The sequence below is a fragment of the Mus musculus genome, chromosome 16 (assembly GCF_000001635.26).
Source record: "Mus musculus strain C57BL/6J chromosome 16, GRCm38.p6 C57BL/6J".
Classification (NCBI taxonomy): Eukaryota; Metazoa; Chordata; class Mammalia; order Rodentia; family Muridae; genus Mus; species Mus musculus.
Window position 1 is genome coordinate 56,803,442 of NC_000082.6, and position 26,109 is coordinate 56,829,550.

Genomic DNA, 26,109 nt, shown 5'->3' on the forward strand with positions numbered 1-26,109 from the left:
CTAAGATGTGTAGCATTGTAGATATATATATATAGCTTTAAAATATTCTGCTTGTTCTGATTTATAACCAGTTTGCAAGTGTACAGTTGTTTAATACATTTGGGATTGTAGTTCTACAAGGTCTCACCAGGTCAATAACACTATTGGGATATTCCAAAGACTTAAATTTCTCCAGCTTTACTTAGAAGTTTATCAAATTAGATTTGTAAGAACAATAAAGGCTTAGGAAAAATTGCCTGTTAGTCAAGATACTTAAAGATATGTAAAATATTTAGTTCACTGCTACAAAGGAATTTGAAAGTGTAAAAAGAAATCTAATCATTTAAGTCTCAAAGCAAAACCTTAAAACTCAGAGGTTAAAATTTTCTGTGCTTAAAATTCTAACAACAGAGCTTGGGAGAGCCACTGCTGTCCTTATCTTGTACATGAAAGGCATCCCCCCCACACACAATAATAAAATAAAAATAGATGTTTTCAAATCTAATTTAAAAGGACTCAGTCTTGAGATATTTTTAAGTGGGTGAGTCTAGAAGCCTAATTATTCTACCCACTACACAGCTCATGAAAGCACATATCCCTCTAAGCTTAAAGCAATGCTATCTTTTCATTCACATTTATTTGGGGGAAGTTCAGATTGTTGTCTGCCTGTCCTCTATCCTTTTACTTTTCTTTATCTGGATTTGACAAAATACAAACTGCGGGAGTCTATTTTCCATATATATTAATTCTATCAATCATCGGCTTGTGTTTGGGAAAGTTCCTTACTTCATTTTATTTCTGGTTTTTCCTGTATTATGCTGACTGCTGCCTCACCTCATCAATCCACATTCAAGGTGGAATCAGCGCCTTGATGAGCTCCTATACGGATGAGGCAATACTACACATAAAGTAATTTTCCATGAGAGACTCATGAAGGGAATACAGCAGAATGTCAGGGACTTGGACTTCTGGTTTGTGACAGCTGAGACAAAGCATGACAAAGCGGGGAGGGGGATCCCCATCTCTGGTCTGCCCTTGATGAAGGCAAGCTCTGTCCTGGCACACCCTAACCCTCTGGAAATACAAACACCACAATTTCACAGTTTCCCAGAACGGTTGAGCAGGGGTGCCACTTTTCTTCATAGACAGACCTCTGGGGAAGAACCCTTGGCAAAGCATCCCTGATGCTTCTTACAATTCAATAAAGATTGAATCCTTCCCAGACTCTTTTCCTTCACGTTGCTCATTGTCTCCCTTCTTATATTCTTATATTTTACTTTGCCATTGCCTGTCCCCACTCCCTCTCCCGCCAGGAATGTATGTCTGATGGAGACATACAGCTTTGGTTTGACCTTCACTCTACTCCTAGCTTACTGAATACTTCCTAGCATCTGGAAATGGAACATCTGCTCGACAAGTGACCTCGTTTCTACCCACCTCACTGGCTCATAAGCAGAGCTGAGCTGTCCTTCCTCATCCAGTGCTCTAGAGTAGAGAAAACCGTTTATACTTTTGTTATATTTGTCATTATTTTGGACAACTTGCTCAACTATATTTTTTTGATAAACCAAAATCTTTACACATTCCCCAAAATGGACTGCCATTACCCAGGTTCAGGGTAAAGGAAAGAAATAAAAGAAGTTCCTATTTCAGGCTTGAGGTCACGGTTTACCAGTTTGTCCATGCTGTTCCCAAAACAGTATTCACAAAACACAACGTCAATAGCACAACCACACAATTGCAAGAAAGGTTTTTATTTCAGACACTGTAGGGAAGCATTCCTGAACTGGTCTCAGACTCAGATGTTCTGAGAACTCCCTGGGTTGAAGTTTACTTGTATTCTCTGGGTTTGAACCTGGAGAAGTAGTGATCTCTGTATTCTCATAAAAACAGCAGAAAATCTGGATTCATTGGCTTTCAAACTTCCGGGTGTAACCTTATCTGTCATCAATATCAGTGACTTGTCTCAACTAGCTGAGGCTGATTCCTGGTTCCTTTGAAGCTCAAATGTGGCAGTCACAGAATGTTGTTGGTCTAAAATAGAGTCCTTAAATCTAAGACAGACATGAGCAGAACACATGATCGTCAGAGGACCATGACATATCGGTACCTTGTATCCTGGAGTACACTCACTTACAGCTCAAGAGATATTTTTGGGTACTCACATCTGTCTTTTTAAAATCTTATGTAGCAAGATGACTGCTCCCAGTTTTTGGGCAAGAAGATTATATTCATCTCATTCTTCAGGTCCACCATGATGTGTAACATTGTATTAATTTAGTTCTCTTCTTGTTTCCATTTGAGATTCATAGGATGTGATAGTAAGAAAGGGTCCATATGCCTATTAAGTCATTTTAACCCCTTTAATTTAGAGTGAAGAACCACCTTTTGGCCTTTTAACTAAGATCAAGTACAAGAAGAAAGATGAGCTAATTATGAGAAACATGGAGAGTGGTTAACAGTAGGGCCAGAGTAATATGCATAATTTTTTTTTTACACACATCTGGGAGTTTCTTGGCCCACAGGGCAAAAAGACTTTTTACCTAGGATTGTAGAAAGGCTTGTTATTTAATCCTTTACCTCATTAACAGAGCAAATGGCACAGTGACCAACGCTAGGTTATGTGAATACCACAATTCCTCTCTCCTAGTCTCTGTCATCTTTGAAACTATATGTCTCAACATCATTACTTTTTGAAAATGCAGAAGAAGACTTCTGCTCTACCTTTTGCATCAAGCTCTCCATAGAGAAAAGTCTCAAAGAAATGGAATTTTGTACATGCAGATTTTTTTCTGTATCATGTGAGGGTGCGGTATACTTTACTAAGAAAAAAAAAATGAGGATTTTTGGTTTCTGCACCAAGGTGCATGCATTCATTTATTTTCCATTGTGGCAACAAGATAGACAAATACAAGTCAACACGTCATGTATTACAGTGATGGCAAGTCCACAAATCTTGAAGGTATCTACCCGGAAAATAAAAAAAATATTTTTAATAAATGGACACGAAACTAAACTTTGGAAAACAATTATGATTGGTCTTGAATTACATGGCATGCACAGTGTAAAAAGTGAATTTATCACTCATGGTTCTTTCAGAGCTGAAAGTAAGATACTTAAAGTCCAACACTTTAACAAAACTGGAAGTACAAACAGCATGGAGTCAGCCTCAGACAAGTGTTCTTGAGACCAGAGGTCAAGAAACAAAGCCATGAACAAAGGCAACGCAAAGGGAGAAGGCTTATCAAGAAAGACTTCAAGATCATACTTCTTCTTCTGATTCTTGCTCACGGTCAGCATGCTTCAGGAGTCCAACTTCTGAGGTGCAGCCCTTCCTCAGCCTAGACTTGACTAACCTAGGAGAGAAGAAGATCATGTCTGGTTACAAGCTATCAAAAGTCAAAACTTTAGAGAAATAAGAATCTAAACTGTAATAAACTATAGATTATTGCCACAATGACCATGAACAGAGGCAATCCAACAAAGGGAAATGATTTCCACGTGGCTTTGAGATACCTGGAAATGAGTATGGACTCCACCAAGGACTAAGGAAAGAGGAAAGATGTGTCTATAAAATGTGTTATGAGATTGCTTAGTTATGCACCAGAAGACAACTGATCATTTGTAAAAACAAGCAGGAGACGCTATTGACTGTGACAAATGTAAATGAATCTGACTTTAGCAGAACATCTACATCAAACTACCTGTGGATTGCAAAGAGGAGTTATTTGCTGTAAGGAAATACATGACCTGTTCTAAGGATGACAGCCCAACTGAATATGCATGTCAAGTCTGGCCTGTATTTCTTTTTATGTTAGCTTCCTTCGGCCTCTTTACATTCTGACTTTTACTTTCTCTCTTTCTTTGTCTGATAAAGTTCTGGCTTATTCTGTCTATACATGCTGTCATTCCCTGTGCTCTGGACCCCACACAAAAGCTTCATAAGAGCTTCATCCATCGACTTCATCTCATTTTCTGGCCTAACCCTAACCAGAGTCAGGAGTGACTCTAACCTAGAACATTGGCTCTTTTGACACATCACTGTCATTTGGAGCAATATGACAGGAGGTCACATCACTCATCTGTGAATAGAGGCTACCTATTCTTTAGCCACCAACTAACCCTAGCACCCCCAATAAAAAACAACTGAACAGATTCAATAATGTCTGTCAACTCAACAGCTAAAAAAAACTGCTCAGTTATTTGCCTTGATTTTTTTACTACTAACTTTGTTCATATGTCCTGAATAGTTCAAGCCACTACCCTTGTGAGGGGCTGATGGTCTGTAACAGGTTAAAGGCTGGAGAGCATTTATGTCATCTTTTAAAAGCCCATATATTCTTTCCACATAGAACAACACCAATCCACGTAAGATGAAAGAGATTAATCAATTGTGTTCATTTCTGAAGGCTGCTTACTGGGAATGAAATGTTAATAAAGATCCAGTAACTCCCACTACTTCCTGTTCTTTCTCTCTGGGTTATACCTGCTCTTGCCATAAGCAAGTGCAGACACATTTAGACCTTTATTGGGTTCTAGGCATCTGTGGCTCATGTGCAACAATGGTCCTGTGAGGCACTGTGAAAGGTGGGGTGATTAAAAGGAACTGCAGCCTGGCATGGTGGCACCTGCCTTTCACCCCACCATGGAGGAGGCAGAGGCAGAGGCAGAGGCAGAGGCAGAGGCAGAGGCAGAGGCAGAGGCAGAGGCAGAGGCAGAGGCAGAGGCAGAGGCAGAGGCAGAGGCAGAGGCAGAGGCAGAGGCAGCAGAGGCAGCAGAGGCAGAGGCAGAGGCAGAGGCAGAGGCAGAGGCAGAGGCAGCAGAGGCAGAGGCAGAGGCAGAGGCAGAGGCAGAGGCAGAGGCAGAGGCAGAGGCAGAGGCAGCAGAGGCAGCAGAGGCAGCAGAGGCAGAGGCAGAGGCAGAGGCAGAGGCAGAGGCAGAGGCAGAGGCAGAGGCAGAGGCAGAGGCAGAGGCAGAGGCAGAGGCAGAGGCAGAGGCAGAGGCAGAGGCAGAGGCAGAGGCAGAGGCAGAGGCAGAGGCAGAGGCAGAGAGGCAGTCTGTTGCCAGCCTGTTCTACACAGAAAGTTCTAAGCAACTTGGGACTAAATAGGAAGACCCTGTCTTCAAAACAAAACAAAAGTCATTCGAAACAACACACCCCAACTAGGTAAATAAGGAGGGAGGGAGGGAGGGAGAGAGAGGAGAGAGAGAGAGAGAGAGAGAGAGAGAGAGAGAGAGAGAGAGAGAGAGAGAGAGAGAGAGAGAGGTACATATGGGTGGTTAGACAGATAGATGATAGAGATAGGCAGATACTCAGACACATTTCTAGTTACTAGAATGGAGAAAACTGAAGAAACCAAGATCAACATATGTCTCTGCTTTTGCTTCATGTTCTCATCAATTAATATCCAAGAGAGCAGAGAGTGTCTGGTGTGTGAACAACCCTCACTTTGTTCTTTACAATAGCTCACATGACTCACTGTGTGAAACATATATTTGGATATAGGCTTCTTTACTCATAGGCAAGGACTATTGAAATAGTTATTTGCAACAGAGGTATATTTGTGGGACATATTAAATATGCAACAAGATTTCCCAATACATAGCTTTCAATGAGTTTATGTAATCAAGACTACAGGCAGGGGATAGAATGAGTCAATCCTGAGCCATTATTTTGCAAAATTGGGATAATTAATCTTTCAAGCATTTGGGGAGGAGACTTCTGTAACTTAGATGTGCTTGTGTGGTTGTCATGGTGCTATGTCAAACAACATGGATATAATGTCTAACACTTAATGACTTGTAGATAAGCAATCAGTTCACAGTCAAACCCTGACTAAAGGAGTTTCAAAGCTCTTTATTCTCAAAGCTAGAACTGAGTTATATCTGCATGATCTCACTAAAAGACAATACTGAGTCTTTGTGATATTTTAAAACTGTTCCTTAAATATATATCAAAATAGTTCAGGGAAAGTTGAACTCTTGATCATGTCTTTTCAATTTCAATATTAAAGGGAAATTGAAAAACATATAAAATAGGATTTCTGAACAAAAGAAGATTGTATTTAAATACCTCTGAAATGCAGATCCAGTACACATCTAGTAGATGTCAACTGAGCACTTCTTATTTGTCTGCCAATGTGCCAGTAGGTACAGGGATATAAAAATGGTTTTCACATGAGGATACAATGTAGCTGGTAGAGAGGATTAACAGGGACTACAACCAAGCATATGACAATTGATAGACCACAATACTTAAAGTGTCTGTGCAAACAAAGCTCAGACTGGAGCTCAGGAAACACAGATCAATACGAATCAAAGGAATTATAGAAGGTTTCAAAGAAGAGATGAGCATTTAGTATAAATATGCCAGGCAAAGGGAACTGTCCACTCAGAGATTAGAACAACACTTGGGGAAGGGGCAGGGAATTGTAAGCGGTTACAAAAAATAAAACTTGAGTTTCTTGTTTCTAGGGACCTGTAAATGGGCAAGCCATTTATTAGGCATCTGAAGGCTTTTGAAACAGGAAGAGACAGTAGTCTTCTGTTGGCTCTGGAGGGGAGCTGACACGAAGGAGAGTTTTTCCTTGCATCCTGGTACTGTTCCTGAAGACTGCCCAGCCCCTAAGAGGATGAGGCTCAGATGTCAGCCTAGAACAACAGGGGAAGAAAGCAAGACTCAGTAGCCCAGCCAGCCATAACAATGAGCTGAAGCACACGCTTTGGGGGGGAAGGGAACAGAACTAACAGAAACAATCTGGAAGAGGAAGAAAGGATCTACAGAGTGAAGTACACCCATCCAAAGACCAAGTGGGGCGTCTGGGAGCTGGAGAAGGCAATGGTTTGAGTTTCTTTTTCAGAGTCCCAGTGTCGCAGCTACTGTAGTGGAAAACTCAGAGGAGGAGGGACGACCCAGAACCCTTGCCTAGAGGACCAGAGCTGGTTACAGTAGAAGTCGACAAACCGTGGAGCCTAGGAATAGCTGCTACCTTCTAGGGATCTGGAGAACCTGCAAGGTGTACAGCACTAGCTATATAGTAATTGTACTATGGATTGTGTCTCTATACATTCTGGGGAGCTATCGTCCACTGTGCTGAACACTAGGTACACTTTGCTATAGGGGTAGAGTATTATACTCAGTGTAGAGTCTGGAGGATTGAGTGTTAGAGGCTGCGTATGTGCCCAGTAATTAAGATCAGCCAATCCCACTGTGCTTTGGTACTAACTACCGTGGGAGCCATGATCATCCTCTTTCTGTCCTACTCATTTTCTGAGCTAACATTACCTTTCAGTTGTGAGAAGCCTTCCTTGTCCTCTAGACTGCTAACGCTCACTGGACTGTATTTCAATTGTCTGCCTCTCTAATTCGCCCTGGCTACAGGACAAGAATGTTCCCCCTGGGAGAGTCTCCACCTCTTATTTTTATACCAAATAAGGAGGAAGACAACGTGGACTGGATGACCATTTGTTGAGGTTTTACATCTTCATGGTCCCATTTAGGTTCTCTTATTTAGTAACAGTAAGATTCATACTTTTTGTGTCTCAATAATGAGTCTGAAGTCATAGCCAAAAGGCAATAGAACTAGGAAAATGTGTTCTCAGCAATCTTCTATGTTGCTCCTCCCCTGCCCAGAAAGTTAGATCAGGATTCTTGTGTATAAGAATACATCATTCAACTTTTAGAAATATTAGGGTTATTGTCTTATTTAATTTCGTTAATATACATTTGTCAAAAAAGTCCCAAGGTTATGAAATGGGACAATTAAAGTGTGTGCTCATGAGTAAGTGGAGATCTCACTGCACAAAGGGGATCTGGTCATTCAGAATAGACAACAGTATATGTGAAAGGACAGAGGAACCAGAGAGAATGTGCAGGGTAAGGCATGGGTCAGAGGCACAGCAGCCATGTGTTACAACTTTAAGTCCACATGGACCTTTTTTGCTGGCTACTTCTTTGTGTAGAGATAATTTCCCAATACCCTGGTCTGTCTTATAAAAAAGTTAAGAATAAAATCTTCCTTTTGAATTAGAAGTTCAACATTATCAAGTCTTGATGGTCATGTACCAAGGAATGGATCATCCATTAAAAAAAATCACTAACTTACCAGTTGGCCAAAGCATATTTTACTCCAATGAGGATAAGGATTGATGCATAATGCCAGCAAAAGCACATTGAGAGAAACATTTTATTTTGAATATCTGACAGGTTCCATGTAGCACTTCCACTAGGGGGGTACAGCACAAACGCCATCTGCAATTCAAAACAAGTGCACATCAAAATAACCAACCATATTCTCAAAGAAGGCACATTTTTAAATGTTTGCTAACAAATATGACTCCCATAATTTGAGACATCACAAACACAACGTCAGGTTTTCTGTATGTTCCAGTATTGTCCACTCTCTCCCAAGCCATATTTTTGAAGGATAATATTAATCATATTTAATTATCTAATTTCAAAATGTTTATAGTGGTCATCTCTGGCCTTGGATGCACTTTCAGAAATCCCCAGTCTGTCTTATAAGAAGGTAAGAATAAAATCTTCCTTTTGAATTAGAAGTTCAACACTATCAAGTCTTGATGGTCATATGCCAAGGAATGGATCATGTATTAAAAACAATCACTAACTTACCAGTTGCCAAAGCATATTTTACTCTAATGATGATAAAGATTGATGCATAATGCCAACACTGCATAGTCTCATCTCTGCTGTTTCAAAATTAGACTGTAAAATGCTTTTTAAATAGATAGAAACCCACAGACAATGTTATATTAACTGGTAAAAGGCTAGGACTTTCTCATCAGGATCAGGGACAATGTAAAGATATTTTCTATTATCACCTCCATTAAACACTTTATTGAAAATTCTTGTCAGGAAAATTAATAAAAAAAAACAAAGACATTCACTTGGAAAAGAAAGAGTAAACATTTTCTGTGTTGATACATAATATGATCAGAAACAGAAAATCATAAAAACCCACAACCAAATTATCAAATGTAATGAAGGAGATTTACAGATTTGTAAATTGAAAATCAATACATAATCATCACATATATATCCCACAACAAAAGTTTCTTTAATGTACTTAAACTAACACTGAGCAAAGAGAAGTACCTGAGAACAACTGGAACTATAACTCCATGGGGGAACATTTAACTGGTACCAGCAAGGCACTGATGTTGATTCCAGGTGCCACCCAAACATGCTCATGTAAATACACATGAATTCACACAGACTGAGAAGCTTTGAAATATATGTCAGGCTCTGCATAACACTGGTAAAAGGAATCAAGAGCCCAAGGAAATGAAAAACCATCTCAAATTATGGACTACATGTCTCAATATTATTGAGATGGCAAAACACCCAGGGCAACCTGCCAAATCAAAATAATGGCTGTTGAAATCTTAATAGGATTTTGTTACAAACCTTTTTTGATCATAGAATTTGTGTGGAGTTGCATTGTATCCATTATTACATTCTTAAAATCATGGAAAGAGATCATCAAAGTTATAGGACTCACACCTTTCTATTTTAAAATGCATTGCTTACCCATAGTAATCATAACTGCTGCATTGATAAAATTGTGTTGGAGTTTTTCCTTTATTATCCTTTGAAGGGCTAGATTTGTGGAAAGATATTGTGTAAATTTGGTTTTATCATGGAATACCTTGGTTTCTCCATCTATGGTAATTGAGAGTTTTACTGGGTATAGTAGCCTGGGCTGGCATTTGTGTTCTCTTAGAGTCTGTATGACATTTGCCCAGGAACTCCTGGCTTTCATAGTCACTAGTGAGAAGTCTGGTGTAATTCTAATAGGCCTGCCTTTATATGTTACTTGACCTTTTTCCCTTACTGCTTTTAATATTCTATCTTTATTTAGTGCATTTGTTGTTCTGATTATTATGTGTCAGGAGGAATTTCTTTTCTGGTCCAGTCTATTTGGAATTCTGTAGGCTTCTTGTATGTTTATGGGCATTTCTTTCTTTAGGTTAAGAAAGTTTTCTTCTACAACTTTGTTTAAGATATTTACTGGCCATTTAAGTTGGAAATCTTGACTCTCTTCTATACCTATTATCCTTAGGTTTGGTCTTCTCATTGTGCCCTAGATTTCCTGGATGTTTTGGGTTAGGATCTTTTTGCATTTTGCATTTTCTTGATTGTAGTGTCAACGTTTTCTATGGTATCTTCTGGCCCTGATATCCTCTCTTCTATCTCTTGTATTCTGTTGGTGATGCTTGCTTCTATGAGTCCTGATTTTTTCCCCTAGGTTTTCTAACTCCAGAGTTGTCTCCCTTTGTGATTTCTTTATTGTTTCTACTTCCATTTTTAGATTCTGGATGGTTTTGTTCCTTTCCTTCACCTGTTTGGTTGTGTTTTCCTATAATTCTTTAAGGGATTTTTGTGTTTTCTCTTTAAGGGCTTCTACCTATTTACCTGTGTTCTCCTGTATTTCTTTAAGGAAATTATTTATGTCCTTGTTAAATCCTCTATCAGCATCATGAGACATGATTTTAAGTCTGAATCTTGCTTCTCCGGTGTGTTGATACCTCACTTGCTATAGTGGGAGTACTGGGTTCTGATGATGCCAAGTAGTCTTGGTTTCTGTTGATAAGATTCTTGGGTTTGCCTTTTACCATCTAGTAAAATGGTGTTAGATGTTGTTGCTGTCTCTGGCTGGAGTTTGTTCCTCCTGTGGGTCTGTAAGCCTGTGTCAGCACTCCTGGGAGACAAACTCTCCTCTGGCAGGAATGATGCACAGAGGGCTACAGACAAGTCCCCCCTCTTGGGTGCAGATGGAGGCAGGAAGGACCCTGACCCAACTGATCTGTTGCTTCTGTGGCCTGTGTTCTCCTGACTGGTCCAGCCTTAGATAGTCACAGGAGAGAAAATGTAGATCTCCCCTGAGTCCCGGGGGGGTCAGGGCATTCCCTGGAGACAAGCTCTCTCCTGGTAGGAATGCTGCACAGAGGGCTGCAGAACAGCCCCACCTCCTGGGTGCAGACAGATGCAGGAAGGACCCTGTCCCAGCTGCTCTGCCTTTTCTGTGGCCTGTGTGCTTCTGGCTGATCCTGCGTTAGACTTAGAAAGTATCTTACTAGGTAACTTTGGAGAAAAATCATGACACTAAACTGGCGGGTAAACAAAGGGCATAGGACCAAGATGGAAACAGAAAACAGGTTGCTGGTCCCCTTTGCCACTTTGGAATAGAAGAAGAAGAATGGAGGAGGAGGAGGAGGAGGAGGAGGGGGAGGAGGAGGAGGAGGAGGAGGAGGAGGAGGAGGAGGAGGAGGAGGAGGAGAAACTGAGAACATAAACACTTTAGTGTGTTTTCTGGATTTACAGTATTGACAGCTAAGATGTCAGGCTATAATGTGCATTGTTCATAATGCTTTGTTGTTTTTTGTTTACTTTTTTATTCTTTTGGGATTTTGAGACTTGCTTTCCATGAATTACCTTGCCTGGCTTAGAACGTTCATGGTCAGGCAATTGTGGCTGGCTTACAATCCATGAGAGGCCATATGTGAATCTGTGGCATTGAAGCCTAGGATGAAATGGAGACCTTAGCATCTGAGAGATATCAGAATTAGGATTTTCTCAGTTTACCAAAGAAGGCTGCATACACAAACCGAGCTGGTTCAAGATAGAGGCTGAGTGTGCTATAGTTTTTATTCTCCAAAGATTTGTATAGTTTCTTTGGTTTCTCTTCCAATTGATTTTTAGCTTTATTCTTCTACAATCTGCATGATACAGGGATTTTTGAAATTTTTTGTAATAGTCTCTCTTTTTAAAAAAAATGTATGTGTATGTGTGTTTGCCTCCTGCTCTGTATGTGCAGCACCTGCAAGCGAGTGTTCACAAGGATTAGAACTCCTGGAACTGCAGTTACAGATGGTCATGTGGCTGATGTGGTGCTGGAAACTAAACCCAGGTAGGTCTTCCAGAAGGGCAGCAAGTGGTCTTAACCACTAAGCCATCTCTCCAGCCCGATTCTTTTGTATTCTCAAGGCTTACTTTGTGGCCTGTAATCTCATCGATTTTAGAGATCGTTTTGAGAGGTGCCAAGAAGACTGTGAATGTAATCTTGTCTTTTCGATGAATTATCTGTTGACCTCTGTTAATCCACATGCTCTATTAAATAGTCTATCTCTGAAGTTTCTTTAGGAATTCTTAGATGCGAAGGCCTACTTCAGGATATGGACAAGGAATTAAAGTCTCCTACTATCATTATATTAATACCTATCCGACCTCCTCTGCATTTTAGTGTTTGTTTTGTGAAACTGGGAGCCCGACATTCCATGAATAAATATTTAAAATTACCAACACTTCTTGAATTGTTCCCTGCAGTATGCAGTGGCCTTCAGTATCCCTTCTGACTACTTTTAGTTTGGAGTCTACTTATCAGCTCTTATCAGGTATCAGAAGAGCTCTGCCAAATTTTTTTTTTCTCTCCTTCTGGCTTCAATGTTTTTAGTTGATTGATTTCCAAACTTTTGACTCTCAGTTTTTGAATTTTTTTTCTTTTTTACAAGTGAAGCATATTTCCTGGAAACATACATACTTTGATCTTGTTTCTCTTTTTAAGATTTATCTTATTTTTAAAAAATGTGTGTATATATTATGTCTGTATGTGGGTATAAACAGATGTGCCTGAAGAGGCCAGATGCCTCAGATATGCTGGAGCTGGTATTACAGGCAGTTATGGCCTGTTTGATGTGGGAACCAGCCATTGAATCCAGCTCCTCTGCAAGAACAATAAACAACCCTAGCCTTAGTGTCTTTTCCCAGACCCAGATTCCCAGAATCTGGGTTTTGGTTCAATGAGGCAGTTTGCATCTTTTCACTAGGAAGTTAAGAGCATTTCCCCCTGACATCATTATTGAGTATGCTATTTCCTATGGTTTTGCTGAAGGGAGGAAGAATAGAAAACCAAGACAGCAACCATTATATTACAGAGGAAGGATGGTGGTAAAAGACTCTCCTGTGGAAATACAAGCTATCTCAGAACAACTCAACAACAGAAGTAGAGCCCTGCAAATTCTAAAAGATAAAGGTAAAAATAATAAATGAATAAAATATGAAATGAAGTGAAGGTGTTATAACCCAGGGTCACTTCTTGGTGGAGTTGGTTGTGGTCTCTTCCACCTTTTTGCTTTGATATCCATCTCTGCAGGTGAGAGTAGGGCTGCCAGTCTCATTAATTCACTCACACAAAGCAGGTTGGTACATCCACCTGGTAATACAGGTTTTGATGTAGGACTCCACCTTCTGTTAGACTTTCCCAGACTGATATCTCCTTATCTTCCCGTTAACACTTCTTTACATAGTGTTTGAGCATTGCCTTTCTCTATGTGAGGTTTTCTGTGTTTAAGGCACGGAGAAAGTGTAGAACATCTGTCCTATACCTGCCTTTGTCACTAGACTGTGTCTTTCTGGCCACAGACCTATGCAAGACTCCTGGACCAGTTTAACCCCTCAATTCTCAGTTTCCCATGAAGTCAGTAACCCTGGCAGTTGGGTTGTTTATTTTAGTGTCCCCATGGAGAATCTCTGCCTTAAAGAACCTGTCACAGTTGTGTCTTCATCTCCATGGTCTAAGGGTCTCAATGTCTCCTCCATTAACAGTACCTCCAGTCCTTGTGTATGTTTGTAACCTGGCAAGAATCTCTCCTGCTCAGTGACCCGTTAGCACAGAGTCCATTAAAAAGCGCCTTTCAGCTACCAAAAAGTGCAAGCAGTGTGTTGATGTTGGTGACTCGCCGATGGATTTTTGTAGCTGTGTCTTTACTAAAATCTCACGCAGGCATCTTTCTTTCCTTCTTCATCTCTTTCAACTAGAGACAGGTTCCCCATATATGTTTTAAACCTTGTTCCCCTCTTTTTCTGAATATTTCAGAATTGGGTTCTAATGTACCATTTTACGCAGACTCCATAGTTGCCTTTAGAAATCTCCAAAATAGACTGTCTCAAGAAACCTTTAGTAGCCATCATTAAAAATAATAATGACAATGATAAATTAAAAACTACTATTTTACAACAGGACTTTACTCTCTTTTTTTTCTATTTTTATTATTATTTTATGTCAGAGTGACAGAAAAGTTGAGTGTTTCTTACTAGACCCTTACCTCCTAGTGTTTGAAAGCTACATATATAACTAAAGGCCAAGATGTGACCCAAGAACAGGGACCATGAAGATAACTACTATGGAAGGCAAGGGATATTCTAGACCTTTAAGCTAAACTTAAGTGAATTAATAACATTGTAACTCAGGGCCAGAAACTAACAAACCCAAGACATCTTGCAAAATGAACAATATATTTTTATAAGTGGTCCTAATTAGTTTTCTACCAGAAAAATTACAAGAGAAAAGACCTATGAAGGAATTCTTTTTACTATGTTTTGTATGGTACCCCACCACCACCAAAAAAAAAAAAACCCACGTTTTGATTAGTTTAATCTTCACTGCTATTAGAAACACTGTAGCTAACTTTTTTATTCTAATAAGGAATAACCCAGAGGTCCATTATCTATAGCTTACAGTATGAATTATACTGCCCCATATTATGTTAATCTCATTGAAGTCAACATTGAAAATCCAAACAAGGGTTTTATCTACAATGTCAGGCCTTGGGGCACAATTGCGAACCATTTTGCCATTTTAGAATGGACTTTTGTTTTAAATAGACATTTATTTTATTTTGTGTGTATTTACTTTGAGTGTTTACCTGCATGTATGCTGAATACCACTTGCACGCTCGGTATCTATAATAGTAGTCACAGAAGGTTGAGAGCCACCATCTGGGTGATGGAAACCAAACCTGGGTCCTCTGCCAGAGTACTATGTGCTCCTAACTGCTTAGTCATTTTGTTTTTTATAATATTCAGATGAGGATGAGCTACAGTTTGAACTCAGAATCTGGACAACTGTCCTGTGAGGAATCTTTGGGACATGGGGAAAAACAGAGCTAGGATGTACACAAAGACAGCCATCCAAAGTGACAAGAAGCCATGGCAACAGGAAAATCTTTCCCACTGCACAACCATCTCTGAGGAAGAGGAGGAGAAGCAAAGGAAGAAGAAAGTACAAAGTGAACCTCTAAGTTGCTCTCCCACAGGGAGAAAAACTTGTCACGGAATTAAGGGCACACTCATTTTAAATTACATGAAGTGGCTTAGTCACTGAATACACACATTGTAAATGCCACGTGATTTAAGAAAGAAATGACTTTTATAGGCTAAGAGGAGAAATTCTCTTCTGTCTGCACAGAACCATTTCAGTATAAGCTATAAAAAATAACCAGTCTGTACATTTGCCTCATTCAGCTCACATGTCCATACACACAGTTCCAATCGTCCAAGAGTCCAAATGGCTCTTTCTCTAATCTTTGATAATTTGTGTACTACTGTTGGCCATTTGTGGGCACATGGCAGGAGATGAAAGTGGTGAAAAGCCAATCACAATACAATGTCATTCGTTTAGGAGAGAGATTTGAACACGCATGTTCACATACTGCTCATACCAATAATGGAAGCACAAGACATTCCCCTAAATTGCTAGACATTTTTCTTTCAGAGGAATCAAAGGATGAAGATGTAGCTTACTAGTCATTTCTTGTTAATATATATTTACACTCGTAAAAACGTTCATTTTCTTTAAGGGTCAGAGACAATATTCAGGCTAGACACCTGACAATACAAGAAACTAATCTAGACATATTGATAGGTTGAAAAAAACTTCTAAATAATCACAAGTTTATCCCTATAGATGGTAATCTCATAGTTTTGAGGGTTTTTTTAAACATTTCAAGAAGTGTGAAAATATTATTTTTGTGCCCAAAATGACAGCAATAAGCTCTTTTGTCCTTCTCTTTTTATGTCTAAGAAGAACTAATAACTAAGTATTAACTAAATATTAGGTGACTTTATTAATTATAATCCTATGTTATAATTTCTTTCATCAACTCTCCTCAGGTTTCATTTCTTGCTCTTACTGTCCTTATAAAAATATCAAGCTCATTAATAAAATTATGTATGTATGTATGTATGTATGTATATATGTGTATGTATACTACAATTGGAAAAATGCAAGGCTCCTCAAGGCCCATATGGTAACTGCTTGCTCTCCACTTGTTTCACTATTGATAAGTCATCTAACCTTTGGGTTGGAGGCCTAAAGGAGCCCTTAGGTCAGAAGGAGGAGATTGTGGAGCCCTGGCCATTACTTCTCTCTTTTACTTTCTAATCATGAGGCGAGTGTTCTCTACACATATTCCCCACTGTGATGTGCTCACACACAATAGCCTAAAAGCCAAAGGGCCTAACAAAGCACGGACTGGGACCTTGGAGAGCACGTGGGAAGATATTCATTCTCTCTCTGTAATTGATCACTTAGTCATCTGTTGCAGTAACGGAAAGACAGACAACACATACAATCCTGAAGCGAGTAATGAACTGATACCTGCCTTTTAAGCACACAGAATTCATACTCATAAACAACAACAACAACAACAACAACAACAACAACAACAAGACGATCATAGAGACAAAACACATACAGCAGCCAGACGAGGTGCAAGGGCCTGCCTTTACCCCAACCATTGTCCTGGACAAGCATTAGCAGGCCTCCAGCTCAGCTCTGCTCCTGCCACGCCCTTGTGTTTCACTTTTGGCCACAAGACTTTATACCCTGCCTTTGTCTGTTTTACTTGAGTATAGTTAGATGTTTTCTTTTTTCTTTTTTTTTTTTTTCAATTTTCTTCAAAACATTCTCTTCTATTTTTCCATGTTCCTTTTTCAAATATCGGTGGCTGTTTTCTATCTTATCTGTCTTTTCCATGTGCTCAGGGCTGACAATAGTCAGGGAAGCCTAAGCTCACTGCATCAACTTGACCAGAATAGCTTTTCTTTTGCCTATTAAACATATGCACATGGGAAAGCATTGTGAGTCACTGTACACTAGTTCTTTCTGTGCTATCCTCTTTACTCCAGTTAGGTTTTCTGTTAAGACCCTACCTCAACTGGTATAGACAGCAATCATCTGATAGATATATTTTTCTTTTTAATATAATTTATTAGATATTTTCTTTATTTACATTTCAAATGTTATTCCCTTTCCTGGTTTCCCCTCTGAAAACCCCCTATCCCCTTCCACTCCCCTTGCTCACCACCACACCCACTCGAACTTCCTGGCCCTGGCATTTTGCTATACTGGGACATAGAACCTTCATAGGACAAAGGGCTCTCCTCCCTTTGATGACCGGCTAGGAGATCCTCTGCTACATATTCAGCTAGAGCTATGAGTCCCACCATATGTTTTCTTTGGTTGGTGGTTTAGTCCCAGGGAGCTCTGGAGGTACTGGTTAGTTCATATTGTTGTTCTTTCTATGGGGCTGCAAACCCCTTCAGCTCCTTGGGTTCTTTCTCTAACTCCTTCATTGGGGACCCTGTGCTCTGTCCAATGGATGACTGTAAGCATCCACTTCTGTATTTGTCAGGCATTGGCAGAGCCTCTCAGGAGACAGCTATATCAGGCTCCTGTCAGCAAACACTTGTTGACATCCACAAAATCCATCTGGTTTTGCTGGTTGTTTATGGGATGGATCCCCAGATGGGGCAGTCTCTGGATGGTCATTCCTTCAGTCTCATAATTTTCTATAAAGCACTTTCAAGTTAATGTATGAGCTTAGTCTCGTCTTACCATAGGTCCCTGTACTACAAGCTCTACCTCCTCCTCCATACTTCTTCCCCTTTCACCTGTCAATTCTTTATCAACTATCATGGGGAATTTAAGTCCCCTGAGATAGCCACATCACCCCCAAATCCAGGCTCTCTGGTGACTGAAAGATCTCCTCTTTAAAGTCTTGCCCAATCAAACCACATTCTCACCTCATTCTAGACTTAGTTTATATGTCTATATGAACGTGATGGAAACTCAATAGTCTCTCTAAAATGCACAGTTAGTATTTGATTTGCTGCTCTCAATGGCATGGCAAGTTTAGGGAGTTGATGATGCTGTAACATGGGAAGTGTAGGGATCTGGGATTAGAGACAACTAGATTTGGACCCTAGCTGTATTATTGTTTGAGCATGAGAAAATAGCTTGATCTTGTTGGAGACACCTAGAGATGAATTAGAAGTGGTAATAACCTAACCCCTGGACCATTGTGAATAGGGAATATAATAAAGTGAGATAGGCTCTGCCTCTGATCCACACTTCCAGCCTCTCACTGAGTTATTCTAGGCAGGGGCTCTAGCCCTGAGCAAGGTACCATTCAAGGCCAGAGATGCTGGACCCCTGGAGTGGAAGTTATGCTAAAAACAAAAACTTTATCTTCCCCCAAATCAACAAGTACTGCTCATCACTGAGCCATCTTGTTAGCCCCACAATGTTCATAAAATCCTAAGCTTCATAGTATGTTTGTTTCATACACACCACATGACTTCTTGTCCCCCTTCCCATCATAGAGTTGTCTCTCAGTAAGTATTCTGTCTTTTGACTTTCATATGGCTTTTGAGCTTTGATCCATCAGACTATAAGCTGCTCTAGCTACAGGAATCACCTACAACCAGAATCATCCATTCCAAAGTTTGACATACATGATCAGTGGATCCACCATGAAGGAACACAGCACCTACTTCCTCCACAGCTACTCTGACAGTAATCTTCACTAGACCTGCCAGGCTACTCCAAGAACATCACCTCTTTGATGCTCGCGCAAGGGGAGTATTAAAAAACAAATGCCTCATCAATTAGAAATGACAGATAGAAATGACACTGGGTCTGTCAGCTAGAAGTCTCAACTCACCTGCCAGAACCAGGTTCCTTGAAACATGAGGAGACTGCACCGCAGGAGCTCCAGAAGTGCGTTGTTCTTTACGAGGAACTCCAAGAAGGCAACCAGACCCGAAAATGTGCCAACGAAGACCAGAAGTTGGTGTACAAAAATGTCAATCATTTCCCGACCGTGTGTGTGGTTGTAGAACATAAATGCTAATAGAGGGGGCAAAACATATTTTCTGATAAAGTCAAAGGCTTCCTACTGTACCACTCTCTCTCCACAGAATTTTATACAAACATAAGCTTGTCCCAAAGAGCAAATCCCCACTGATCCCCCAGAACAATGTACTTTTGCTTTGGAGGAGAGTAAATACTGTCTCTTAGGAAGAGAATCCTTGAATTCTATCTCCACTGTTCCGTTCTTCCAACCTTTGTCTTGTGTTCTAATAAACCATAAAAAAATTTCAAGTCTCGTCCAAAGTATTTCTGTGCAGGATAATGTATAACTAACATGACCACAGTGAGGAGCTATAATTAATGTGGATGTATGGATGAGTGAGGTGAAGTCAAAGTCTCACTTTTAGGAATTCAGCAAAGACTGACTTAAATTATCACAAATTTTTAAACACTTGTTTCATCCATTACCCTTAGGATAATCTGTAAAATATACTGAAAGAAATACTCTGTCATTCTCATTAACCTCTTGGAATTAGGAAGTCATCTTTTAGATACTACGCACCACAATTTCACAGGGTGTCTGTTTCTGACCTTTGAAAAGCTCATTAGAGGTTGGTAGACATATTCTATTGTGAGTTGATGCTCTGTTTCAAGTAGTTCATGCATTACCACTCTGAGTTCAGCTTTCACTGTTAGCAGTGAAAAGAATAATAGGCTCCACAACTACTGATGGTAAGTGCCCGTTGTAGATGACTTTTAAAGCAAGACAGGAAATGCAACTAAAGTTTTTTGAGTGGCTGTGTCTGCCCAGATCTAAATTAGTCTGTAAAGATGTAAGGAAGAAAGACTATAGATATCTTGTCTGAGATACACATATTCAACTATGGCCTAGACAGATAGCCCTGCCAATCAAGGTGACAAAAAAGAAATGAAAGATGTATTATTATAAAACACTACATCAATGCACACTGATAGATAGAAAGAGTAAAGAAAATGTATTTTCTTCATACTTACTCTCCACAAAGATGGCAATTGATAACATTAACTTGCTTGAGGAAAGTGGAAGTACATTAGTAGTGAAACATATGATTTGGGTTATACCCTGTAGCCCAAAGAATAAGTACATGGTTGTGTGATGCCAGCCCAGGATCTGGTTCCACTGGCCATCTTTATGCAAGATCAAGGCAGGTCCTCCTGAGATAAACTGTTCACCAGCTATACCTGTGGAGGAACATAGCACATTTTAGAACCCCCTCCTCAATGCTACCTGGTATGTGAGAAGACACAGGACATATGTTCATTGATTATTCTAACCTTATGATACTGATTTCTCCTTCTGAGCTTTCTGTCAAATGCCTAGCCATAGGATTTAGACTTGATGCAGAAGTTTAAATGCTTGTTTGGATAGTCAGTTTTGTCTATGCATAGACAAATGAGCCAAGCAACTGTTTCATATCCTTAATACTGCTAATTTCAGTTCAACCATTGGTTCTAATTTAATGACTACTTGAGGATTTGGATTTCCAATATGTGTCTGATAAAGGACGATTCCTTTCTTTCTAGATATTGCATGCTTAGGCAGCTGTTTCAAAAAAAAAAAAAAAAAGAGTATTTTCCCTGAATCCTGACAAACAAAATTGATAAAGAATTAGCTTTTGCTCCAACTAAGAATAATAAGAAGAATAGTGATGGTTGATGCAGACTCTACACATGGTTAATTATTTATGTAGACAAGTGTCCCCCCCCCCTTAGAGATGCTGTTTTGTTATCTTCTAGAATGGGCAAGAAAAGTCCTCTCTTTGGAAATGGTTACTTTGCAATTTGATGATCATAACAAAATCCTATTGATTGATTGATTGATGAATAAAAAGAAGCAGTGGGAAAGTTAGAATTGTTACCTTTTACAAAAGAGCAGCTAAAGCAATCCTGTAAAAATCACAGATCCTTTTTATAGAATGCTCAATAACAATGGAAAGCTTTCCCATAATCAGCATCCAAACGCTGACACCATTGCATATACTAGCAAGATTTTATCAAAAGGACCCAGATGTAGCTGTCTCTTGTGAGACTATGCCAGGGCCTAGCAAACACAGAAGTGGATGCTCACAGTCATCTAATGGATGGATCACAGGGCTCCCAATGGAGGAGCTAGAGAAAGTACCCAAGGAGCTAAAGGGATCTGCAACCCTATAGGTGGAACAACATTATGAACTAACCAGTACCCCGGAGCTCTTGACTCTAGCTGCATATGTATCAAAAGATGGCCTATTAGGCCATCACTGGAAAGAGAGGCCCATTGGACACGCAAACTTTATATGCCCCAGTACAGGGGAACGCCAGGGCCAAAAAGGGGGAGTGGGTGGGTAGGGGAGTGGGGGTGGGTGGGTATGGGGGACTTTTGGTATAGCATTGGAAATGTAAAGGAGCTAAATACCTAATAAAAAATGGGAAAAAAAAAACAATGGAAAGCTTTGAAGTTAAAAGTTTCCTGGACTCTGTCCAACTCAAGAAATAAGGTGAATATACTCGAAGCAAGATGTCCCTCAGGCCTGATTCTCTCTATCATCTCTACACAATGATTTATTGGAGATTTCCCATAACTGTTTTATTATTTTAGGAGAATTTACACAATGGTTTCTTAGAGTTTACTCTTGAGGAATCACAATCTGTATCAAACTACTTCATAGGTTGTCACTGATATAAAGGAAATTCACTTGACTGCATATACAAATTAAATACTAACTCATTAAGGATTAGGCTTTGGGGACTGCTCAGCAGTTAAGAGCACTGACTGCTCTTCCTCTTCTGAAGGTCCTGAGTTCAATTCCCAGCAACCACATGGTGGCTCACAACCATCAGTAATGAGATCTGACGCTCTCTTCTGGTGTGTCTGAAGACAGCTACTGTGTACTTAGATATAATCAAATACATCCTTAGACTGTAGTGAGCAGGGCTGACTGGAGCAAACAGAGGTCCTGAATTCAAATTCCCAGCAACCACATGATAGCTCACAACCATCAGTACAGCTAAAATGTACTCATAGAAACATTAAATGAATAAATAAAAAAATAAATCTTTAAAAACCAAAAAAAAAGGATTAGGCTTTTGAATAATTATGAAATGTCACTTTCCTAAGATTATGACAGTTGTAAACTGTAATTGGGTTAAGTACTAAGCAACATAGTAATACAAAATTCATTTTGTACATTTCAATATTGTATTGAATGGATTTTTTTGCTCATGAAATACTCAAAAGGAGAAAACAGAATACATCCATGAATGGTCTCCTTACCAGTGAGAGACATTAAAAGCACAACAACTCCTTCCCAAATCTCTGTCCGACGTAATAATGTTTTAGAGTTAAGGTAGCAGGTTCGAGTTTGCCTTTTGTAGACAGATTTCAGGATGTTCTTCATAGTCCACCAAAAGCCCATGGCGAAGAAGAAACTCCCAGGGAGAGCATGTCCTTTGAAACTCCCCATGACCTACAGGTACAAGAAATAGATATTTCACTTAAACACAGCAAAAATATCTCTTGTCCCCACCAAATCTACTGCTGTGTGGATTATGAGTATATTGTAGCTCCTACTATAAGATTGGCAATTCAAATAAAAATAAAACAAAAATTTGCATTTGTTTGACATTTATCATATATCAGGCACTGGGACAAGTGTTTTAAATGTCATCCTCACCCTAATTTTTGAAATATACCCACAGATTAGAAATCACTATCCAATTTTCAGATGAGAAGTTAAATGACTTATAGAGATCTTAAATTTGGTAACCAGAATGTTTTGACTTCTTTAAAACACAATACATACTATATCATATACTTGCCCTTTGAGCATAAAGGAAAACAACATGGAAGTTTAGAAAAGTGTTAGAAGTTTAAAATTTGAATAAGTTTAAAACTTTAAAAAGATGTGATACTGCCTATAGATTTTTAAGTAAATAATTTTAAAGGATCAAGGATCAAGAATTTTTAAAGAGTGGCTGGATTCATGAAATATTTATATGTCCCTCTTCTGCGAATCTTCCAGACTTCTCACCCATCTGGATTTGAACCATGTTTGTAATCCTGGCTAGTTGAAAAGCAAGGATTTGGTACATGTCACTTTCAAGCTGAGTCACTTAAGTCTACGTGAATAACTTAGTTGTCTAGCTTCAGCTACTTTTGTGTGACATCTCTATTGCACAAAGATGGACAGCCAGGCTGACTCACATATATTGCGTATATGTGCCTGCATGCATGCACATGTGTGCATGAGTGTGTGTGTGTGTGTGTGTGTGTGTGTGTCCCTTTATTAATGTAGACCACGGAAACACTGAGGTTTACTTCTAGAACAACATAGCCTGATGAACACCAACCCAAATCACATCGTAAATTTTGCTCACATTCTTGCTACATTCTAACTAAGAAACAGAACTACAATCTGGATTCAGTCGAGGATATAAAGCAGTCTTGAATAACATGAGTTTTGAATTACTTGGGAAGTCCTTCTTTCAAGCATATTTATTGTACTATTAACAGAACAGTGAAAGTAGAGTCCAAAAATCATCCTGAACGTCTAAGAGTTGGAGCCAAGCAAACTCACGAGAAGGACTTCACAGTGTTCCTAGTCTAGGAGACGGGAATCCTTATTTTTTTGCGTGAGTACTGAGGCTCTCAGTTTGGATTACTCCCCTCTGACTTAAAGGGTTGATCTGAAAGAAACCATGACGCTGACCCACATACTGTATCCTGGGAACACTCATTTCCTGCACCCTGGAGTCATCCAAACCTCCCAAGAGTCAGACTACATCACACATCTTTAAGTACAGGTTCTGGCCCTAACTCTCACTCTGTGCTATAGTTTGGACCATATACGTTACTTAACATGTGTTGGACATCTAACTGCAGTTCTTTGCTACTAAAAAAAGTATGTAGACCTTAATGATACATGAAATTTCTGCTCTGATGAGCTCCCATTTAGCAACCTAACCCCCATGAGCTGTTGATTCTGCCTGCTTGTCTGGTTCAGACAACCATAAGAGATTGAGAAATACTGCTACGAAGAATTCAGAAACCCACCCAGCCTATATATCCTCTGCCCCCCCCCTCTTCTTTTTGGGAAAGGAATTTTGTATGATTTAATGATCTTGATACATTTTGTTCCTTCTTAATATAATAAACGTGTTTGTAAGAGTGTCTAGAATCTTAAGACTCTGGATTAAAATTAAAAGTTTTAAAATTTAAAAAAAAGTTTTGAAATTTAAGATCAAATAAAAACAAGACCTAAGTCAAAGGATTAAGAGAATGCTTCAAGAAATTATGCAGACACTAAAAGTACAGTTTTCAAATAACCAGTAATATATTTAGTGAAAATAATGGGGTGAAAATGGAGTGAGAGAGAGCAGGACTATATGGATGAGGGGCGAAAGCAAATGCCACCCAAGCCTGACAACATAAGTTGGATCCTAGAACCCTTGTGATTCTACAACCCACATATGCATCATGCCACACCCTCCACACAGCAGACTTCCCTAATAACAACTAAAACTGATACTAATTTTTTAAAAGATTGATTGATTGATTAATTGATTGATTGATTGATTGATTTAATGTATATGGGTACACTGTAGCTATACTGATGGTTGTGAGCCATCATGTGGTTTCTGGGCATTTTGAATTCAGGACCTCTGTTCGCTCTGGTCGACCCCACTTGTTCTGGTCCCTGGCCTAAAGATTTCTTTATTATTACATCTAAGTACACAGTAGCTGTCTTCAGACAGCATGAGAAGAGAGCATCAGCTCTCATTACCAATGATTATGAGCTACCATGTGGTTGCTGGGATTTGAACCCAGGACCTTCAGAAGAGCAGTCAGTGCTCTTAACTGCTGAGTCATCTCTCCAGCCCAAAACTGATACTAAAATGTTAAAAATTAATGTAGGTCTGAAAACTCTTTATCACTTGTTACCTCTGTGGCTTTTGGTAGGTTACTTAACCTTTGAGTGTCTGAGTTTCCACCTTTGTAAAATAGGACCAATAACAGTACCCACTTCTAAACAATTACCCCATGTTACTATCAAACAGCTTATGCAATCTTTTACTGCAAAATGAGGAGAGCAGTGGTTCTCAACCTGTGGGTCACGCTCCACTTGCGGGTCAAATGATCTATTCACAGGGGTCACCTAAGACCATCAGAAATGTCAGATATTTACATTAAAATTTATAACAGCAGTAAAATTACAGTTATGAAGTAGCAAAAAAAATTACTTCATGGTTGGGGGGTGGGTCACAACAACATAAAGAACCATATTGAAGAGCCACAGTGTTAGGAAGGTGGAGAACCCCTGTATTAGATTAAAAGTAACATGAACCCAAGAACATCAGAAGTTACAGCATTTTAAAATATTTTTAAAAGAAGAAAGTGATACAAAAAAATAAGTAAATAAAAAAACCAAAAAATGTAAAGAGAAATGACAGGCAAGAAAGGATGAAGTACTGTTTGTATGTGCACTGACCAAAGACAACACCAATGGACATGCAAAAGTGAAAGAGAAACGTCCTCAGAGCTTCAGCCCTACTCAGAAAACAGAGGCAACTGAGCAGCTCTGGGAGCAGGGGAGGTGATGCTCCCAGGGGAGAGCACAAGAATTGGCTGTTCAGTGCCAAATGGTTAACCCTGAAAACATACGCACAAGAAACATTACATGGACTGAGCAAGTTATTTTTAAGAATATATATGTCTACACACACACACACACACACACACACACACACACACACACACACACACATGTAACAATAATTAGTGAAAACCAGAGAGGCCTCAAGCTGGAAGGAGAGTGGCGAAGGGTATATGGAAGGGCTTGGAGATGGCGAATGGAAAGGAGAAACGCTACAATTATAGAATAATCTCAAAATACAAAAGTTAAGTCAATAAAAGTTAAAAGATAACATGAATATCTATCTCTACCTGAATCCTGACTACAGAAAACAAAAAAAGCATTCTACAGAATTATTTTTGGTAAGCCTAGATGTATAGCTCCTAACGTTTCTTCTGCTACTGTCAGGGAGAGTTCCTGGGATATTCCATGGTATTTAAATAAACTCCTCAAAAAATAGAGATCATGAATGCATGCTGCCATTTCCTTCTAACCCCAGATAGTATCTAAGTACTATAAGCCTCTAA

The 26,109-nt window shown here is 39.4% G+C and overlaps 1 protein-coding gene across 6 annotated transcripts in view; it reads right to left on the minus strand.

Annotated features, from left to right (window-relative positions):
• Positions 1 to 1,719: 1,719 nt before the first annotated feature.
• Tmem45a (transmembrane protein 45a) overlaps positions 1,720 to 26,109 on the minus strand; it is an 81,273-nt gene continuing 56,883 nt past the window's right edge. For 3 of the 6 annotated variants that reach the window (XM_006522395.4, XM_006522396.3, XM_017317086.1), the window contains exons 2-7: positions 22,225 to 22,417; positions 19,947 to 20,153; positions 18,784 to 18,968; positions 8,085 to 8,230; positions 6,458 to 6,630; positions 2,821 to 3,335 (exon numbers count right to left, since the gene is read on the minus strand). In XM_006522395.4, the coding sequence (XP_006522458.1) occupies positions 6,480 to 6,630; positions 8,085 to 8,230; positions 18,784 to 18,968; positions 19,947 to 20,153; positions 22,225 to 22,414 (879 nt within the window). In that variant the 5' untranslated portion in view covers positions 22,415 to 22,417 and the 3' untranslated portion in view covers positions 2,821 to 3,335; positions 6,458 to 6,479. Of the gene's footprint in view, positions 3,336 to 6,457; positions 6,631 to 8,084; positions 8,231 to 18,783; positions 18,969 to 19,946; positions 20,154 to 22,224; positions 22,418 to 26,109 lie in introns of all 6 variants that reach the window. The other 3 variants (XM_030249197.1, XM_030249196.1, NM_019631.3) reach the window with 2 other exon arrangements.